At 37.7% G+C, this 7,123-nt stretch overlaps 1 protein-coding gene across 1 annotated transcript in view; it reads right to left on the reverse strand.

The window, feature by feature from the left end:
- The window catches only part of RPGRIP1L (RPGRIP1-like), a 198,812-nt gene that overhangs the window by 146,901 nt on the left and 44,788 nt on the right, over positions 1-7,123 (reverse strand). Inside the window, exons 5-6 of the mRNA XM_006863520.1 lie at positions 5,592-5,694; positions 3,939-4,082 (exon numbers count right to left, since the gene is read on the reverse strand). Of these exons, the coding sequence (XP_006863582.1) occupies positions 3,939-4,082; positions 5,592-5,694 (247 nt within the window). The remainder of the gene's footprint in view (positions 1-3,938; positions 4,083-5,591; positions 5,695-7,123) is intronic.

Here is a 7,123-nt window from a genome sequence, read left to right on the forward strand (position 1 = left end):
CTGCAAAAAAAGTCCCTTTACCTGTGGTACTCGTTTTGCCTCTGCTTCTAGTTCCTGATGTGACAAAAAACAAGACAATGGATGATATAGTTCCTAAGGAGGACCAGAGTTGACTTTTGTTCTCTAGGTAAACTCCTCTAGATGTTGATGTCTCATGGCACTCAGTGAACACTGAGACTCTCACTCCTAAATAACCACGTCTCTTTGGGAATTTGAGAACTAAAACAGGGTAAGCATTCCCAGGCAATTCTATACTTAGCATTTGAGTCATGCTAATAGGGATGGACCTAAGCTTGGGCATGGCAGAATTGCACTGTTTATATTTAGGTACTATGTGAAATATGTTGTGTTGTTGTAGTTAAAGTGCTGACGAGTTGATTTTGACCCATAGCGATCCTGTAGAGGGTTTCCAAGGAGCAGCTGGTGAGCTTGAACCGCCGACCTGGCAGTTTAATCGGCTTTGCAGTTTGGTGCATTAACCCACAGCACCACACTAGGACTTCTTCTGATATACGGCTCTTGGTAATTTATGAAGATCACCAGCCCATTGTTGGGATCCGGTCCTTCAGCATTGTTTCTTCCTAGGGGAACATGTATAACTCTTAGGTTTTTAAGGTGATTTAAAGCTAGGACTCCTGGTGTAGCACTGTAAGATAAGCACTGGATTGCTAACCACAAGATTGGTGGTTCAATCCCCTAGCTGCTCCTTGGAAACATTATACAGGGTCAATATTAGTCAGAATTGACTCAATGGCTCTTAGTAACAACTAAGCTAGGGTTCAGATTATATCTCCTAATTGAAATACATTTCTCAAAAACATTCATGTTTTATTCTGCACTTAGAAGGATATATAAATGTGACAAAATATATGATTTCATTACATAACTTCATGTTACACAGAACTTTTTAGGAACAGAAATTATTAGGGGTAAAAAAATATATATATTTTAAACCTCTACAACTGTATAGTTTTTAATATGTTTTTTAGTCTATTTTTTTTAAAACAAGTTTGATAATATGCATCTTTTCTTAGCTTCTTTATATATTACCATATAAAGTTAGTTTGTTAAAAAGAGAACTGAACTCTGACTCTGAAATTAAAAAACTAACTCATACATTGTTTTTATAAATAAGAACCTAGCCACATAATATTCATACATATTGAAAATGAAAAATTATAGGGATTAGTTTATTATAAAAAATGACCTTATAAAAGAAATAAAAGACATTAGAGATATAACAACCAAATGCAATGCTTCAATCTTTTTGGATTCTAATTAAATTCAATGGAGAGATATATCTTCAGAGAAGGTTAAATTTGTATGATTAGATGATACTAAGGAAGAGCTATTGATTTTGTTAGGTATGATTATGGAATGGTGGCTAAATTAAAAAACAAACAACACATTTTTTATTACGTAGAAGTATATACTAAAGTATTTACAGTAAGAAGACATGCTATCAGGGGGATAACTAACTGTAGGGTGGTGGTGGTTGTGTGTTGTGGAGTTAGGTCTGACTTACAGTGACCCTGTACAGGGTTTCTAAGGCTGTGAGTCTTTAAAGGCTCATTTTTCTCCATCCAAGCAGCTGGTAGATTCAAACTGGTGACCTTGCTGTTAACAGCCCAACTTACAACCCACTACCCTACCAGGACTCCTAAATAATTGAGAGTAGACAAATCCAGGAATGCTGGTGTAGTGCTGCAAAATAATGCCCTGGAACCGCAAGGTTGGTGGTTCAAACCCACTAGCCACTTGCCAGAAACCGTAAACTGTATGACTAGAGTAAGCAACTTAATGGCACTTAACAACAAGACAAATGCTAACATGGATGCAAGGGGGAAAAGGTCATGTATAATAGTGAAAAATTGGAAACAAAGTACACAAAAAGAGAGAAAGAAAAGAAATACACCATCATAGAGTTCCACAAAGACAGGGTTCTATATCTGACTTTGCTGAGTAGTCATTGGGGTCTTCAGAGGGGTCCACCAGCCTCTGTTTAACCAGTTTGCCTGCTCTTTTCTATGATTTTCAGTTTAGTTCTGCTTTTCCCCACTCTATCCAGGACCTTCTGATGTAATCTAATTACTCCATTAGTCCACTGGACTAAATTGTATCCGTGCATCTTCAAGTTTCTTCACTCTTCTCACCTCTGGACAGGGAGAGACCAGTAGATGCACCTTAGAGGGCTGGTAAATCTTTGTTTTATTATTTGTTTAATAAAATTTACTTCTCCAATGTTCTCAGTTTGAATCTTTCTGAGAATATTAGGGCTTTTTTTTTTTTTTTTCAGTTAGTCTCTGTTACCTGATTTAACTTAGTTTCCTCTGGCATTGACTTAAAAAAATTTATTTTAAAGTTTTTATTGTGAATTGAGTGATAGTTTACACAGGGGAACATCAGTTTTACACTCATCTGATGGCCAGCGGACCCTGTGAACGTCAGCCCTAGGTCTCTGAGATTAGAAGAACTCGATGACGGCTATCTATCACTATAGACTATTCTGAAAGGGATTCTATCAGAAGGTCCTGGACAGAGTGGGAAAAAGTGGAACAAAACTCAAAATCAGAGAAAAGACCAGGCAGGCTAACTGGTTAGACAGAGGCTGGTGGAACCCCTGAGTTGGTGGTGGTTAGGCATCCTTCCGGTCTGGAAGTACACTCACCTCCATGGCTCAATGTGCAGCCCAACAACAGAGCAGTCTATAAGAGGAACTGTAACACTGGGCAGTATGACGTGCTCCTCATAATAATCAACCATTTCATATCAAAACGACCAAGTTCAGAAGTCTTAGGCAAAAAGGAGGCAAGGCAATAGGAAGCACATGGAGTAACGGGGATAAGTGATGTTACATTGTATGGAGTGCAGTCAAGGCCTTCAAACAAAAGGTGCATGAACTGCTGTTTGGAAAACTGATTTGCTCTGTAAGCCTTCAAAAAGTTAAAAAAAAAAAAAAGAAATATTTTGAGTAAAAAAAAAATAGTTAAAAAAAATTAAGAGGCAGCAAGGAGAATCCAATCAATCATAATCAACAGAGTATGATGCAAACTTTGAATATTAGAAGAGGCAGCATGTAATTGGGATTACAGAAACCATATATATTACGGAATTTACTATCCTTTACTTCTAAAAAAAAAAATTAAATAAACCTGGATTTATGCACCAGTTATGCCAACAGCTACGTCCTTATCACTTATATTTTGCTTGGTAGCTTACAATCAAGTGGAATCAGAGCGTCCTGTGATCTTGGCAAATGGGCAAGTGAGTGGAGAGAACAAGATGAGGGTGGTCTGCAGCCAGCAGAAGAAGCTGCAACAACAGCAGAGCGGGTCTGGGAAACCTGCCCCATAGCCAACAGTGGAGAGCAGCTATGGAGCTAGAGTAATGAAGAGCTAGAAGAATGTCACATGAAAAACACGATTTTAAAACAGACTAGGTAAACACGTAAAAGTTAGACAGTGAAAAAGGAAGACCAGAGAAAAACTGACATAAGTTATGGTGTTGGAGAAGGATACTGAAAATATCATGGACTGCTAGAGGAAGAAACCAATCTGTGTTGGAAGAAGTAAAACCAGAATGCTTGTTAGAAGTCAGGATGGCGAGACTTCCTCTCAATTTCAGACATAGTTTCAGGAGGGACTGACCAGTCCCTGGAATAGGACAACATGCTTAGTAAAGTGGAGGGTTACAGAAAAAGAGGAAACCCCCAAAGAGATGGATTGGCACAGTGGCAACAGCAATGGGCTCAAGCTTAACCACCACTGTGAAGAAAGCACAGGACCGGGCAGTCTTTTGTTCTGCTGTGCAGAAGGTAAGTTGGAACCGACTTAACGGCACCTAGCAACAGGTAACCTTAGCCTTCCATGGGACATGATAAAACAATATTTTAAATGCATTTTGATCTTCTCCAAGTGTTAGTTCTGTTTTGAACGTACCTCTGATCTGTAGCTTGCTGTTCTCTACGTTGAAGAAGAGAGAACTCAATTTCATTTTCTTTTCTTCTCAATTGAGTTTTCAGGATCTCAGCCATGTGTTCTAATTCTTCTATCTGGCTTCTCTGTGTCTGAATAACATTTTCTCTGAAATAAAAAGCCTTTTCAAAAATTTGTAGTTTGAGGAAAATTTGTAGCATTTAAGATCAGTGCAAAGAAAATTCTCCATATAAACAGCAAGCAAAAATTAAGACTTTTAGTTTAAGTGAGTCTACACAAAGTAAAATAGTAGATTAAATGTGATGATTCGGAAATACATATAGAACAATTCAAGATAATGCTTTTTATAAGATAATGTGCCAGGCAGTGGACTGAACTTTGGTTTAATTCAATTAAGGAAGTGTTTATTGATCACCTAATATGTATTCCACGGCACATAACAACAACAATATGTCTTCTACAGTCTTCTCATCTTCAGGTAATTTATATGTCTTTGCTTTTTCATATGCATACATCTGCCTACACCATCTAAGCACGGGAGATGAGCCGCCAAATACAACTTCGTGGTGTCTGGTTTGCCTTTATATCTTCGATGTTGAGGAGTAACCTAGGATAAGGAACCTCAGAGAACTGGCAAGATCTTGGGTTTATAGCCCATTACTACATTAATGGTCTTATCTTTTCATAGTCTAATCATTATGGTTGTTGTTATTGTTAAGTGCCATTGAGTCGATTCCAACCCATAGTGACCCTTTACAGGGTTTCCATGGAGCAGCTGGTGAGCTTGAACCTCCGACCTTGCACTTCAAATGACTTTGTAGTCTGATGCATTAGCCCATAGCACCACACCAGGATCATTACTGTAGTTGATATTTAAAATATCCAAAAAGATCATTTTAAGTCCCTATTATTTTTAACCAACTGTCTAAAGCATCATTTTCTCTGTGTGTGTTTTCCTCATTCAGTATTTTACTTGTTTGTGTACAACATTTGTTATTCAGCAGCTTTTATATGTACAATTCAGTGAAATTATGTTTGTCATGTTAGAAAAAAATTGGAAATAAATAGTGGTGATGCAATATTGTTTCCTTTTGATGATCCTGATTAAGGCTTGTAGATAAGGTAGAGCCTTATCTTCAGCTATGACTCAGAGACACTGAAACCAGGAGTAACTGAAGAGTAAATATGGCTAAAGTCACTTTTAGGAAACCATGGTATGATGAGCACAGTAGCACAGAATCACAGAGAAACAAAATCTGAAATCTGTATGTATCAGATAACTCCATATTTAGAGGCCATGCCTCTCAATTTCCTTACTTTAAAACCACAAGAAAAGCTAATGAATTCAGGACCTAAAAATTAAAAAAGAAAAAAATTACCTGCTGTTTTCCTGGCAATGAGAATATGTGGGCTTATGCTATTAAAGACGACGATTCTATAAACCCTTCCATGAAAGCTGATGAGGGTATGTTGTTGACATTTTACTGAAAATATTCTACATAATATCTGTTCTTACCCCAGAACTGGCTCTATTTTAGTGAAGCAAACTATTTGTACATAACCCAATTTTGCTTTATATGAAGGATTGGAAAGTATATAAAAAAAGATACAATCAATAAACAAAGTTATAAAATGACCATTGAAAAGAATACATACAAATTTCTGATTTCTCCTCTGGCTTCTTCAAGTAAATTGTTGCCATGTTTTATAAGCATGGGTTGTACAGTTTCTGCTACATCTACATCTTGGAATCTTATACCTAAAAATAAATTAATAAAATTTGATTATAGAATTGGAGCTAGAAAAGAAAGACCACTGATTTATTATCATAAGGATATTTATAATAAAATATCTTATTAAGTACTAAGAGATATACCCTGTATAGTACAGAGAATTAGAAATATAGCACCAAAGGGACTATTAGATCTCTGCCACCAGCAGGCATTAAAGAAAACACTGCAGTAAGTATTGACCATTTAACAACTTCTACTATGGAAACCAAATTACTTAGAAATAATCTGATTCAATTTAGGCTTAGAACTCCTGAGCAATTTCCGAAAGAACCAAGGTCTTTGATTCAGGTCTTTACAATGTAAACTTAAGTATTAAGGAACAAAGTCGCAAGATTTTGATTTGTATATGTCTTTGTTGTTGTTCAGTGCTGTTCAGTTTTGTTGCTGTTCAGTTCTGACTCATAGCAAACCTTACAGTTCAAATTAACTTTGTGGTCCTGTGTGTGTATAATTTGTTGTTGTTGTTGGTAAGTGCCGAAAAGTCGGTTCTGACCTATAGTGACCCTGTATAGGGTTTCCAAGGAGCAGCTAGTGAGCTTGAACCACCGACCTTGCAGTTTAAACTGACTGCAGTCTGGAGCATTAGCCCACAGCACCACACCAGGACTCCAGGCTAAACATATATATTTATATGATGTTGTTGCGTGCCATCGAATCGGTACTGACTCATAGTGACCCTACGAACAACAGGATGAAACATTTCCCAGTCCTGTGCCAACCTCACAAATGTTGTTACGCTTGAACCCATTGATGCTGCCACTGTGCCAATCTATCTCATTGGGGGTCTTCCTCTTTTTCTCCAACCCTCCACTTTACCAAACATGATATCCTTTTCCAGTGACTGGTCCCTCCTGACAATATGTCTGAAGTATGAAAGACGAAATCTGGCCATCCTGGCTTCCAAGGAGCACTCTGGCTGTACTTTTTCCAACACAGATCGAATTGTTCTTCTGGTAGTCCATGGTACTTTCAATATTCTCCTCCAACACCACAACTCAAATGCATTAATTCTTCCAGTCTTCCTTATTCACTACCAACTTTGGTATGCATATAAGGTTACTGAAAATACCATGGCTTAGGTCTGGCTCATCTTAGTCCTCAAGCTAACATCTTTGCTCTTTAATACGTTAATGTATATATGTATATATGTGTATATATATGGAGCTCTGGTAGCGTAGCGGTTACAAATCAGGCTGCGAGCTGCAAGGTCAGCAGTTCGAAACTACCAGCTGTTCCACGGGAGAAAGACGAGGCTTTCTGCTCCCGTAAAGATTTACAGCCTCGGAAACCCTGTAGAGGGTCGCTATGAGTCAGAACCGACTCCACAGCACTTAACAACAACAACAATATATATATATATTGTTGTTGTTGTTAAGTGCCGTCGAGTCGATTACC

The sequence above is a fragment of the Chrysochloris asiatica genome, unplaced genomic scaffold (assembly GCF_000296735.1).
Source record: "Chrysochloris asiatica unplaced genomic scaffold, ChrAsi1.0 scaffold00055, whole genome shotgun sequence".
In the NCBI taxonomy this organism is placed as follows: Eukaryota; Metazoa; Chordata; class Mammalia; order Afrosoricida; family Chrysochloridae; genus Chrysochloris; species Chrysochloris asiatica.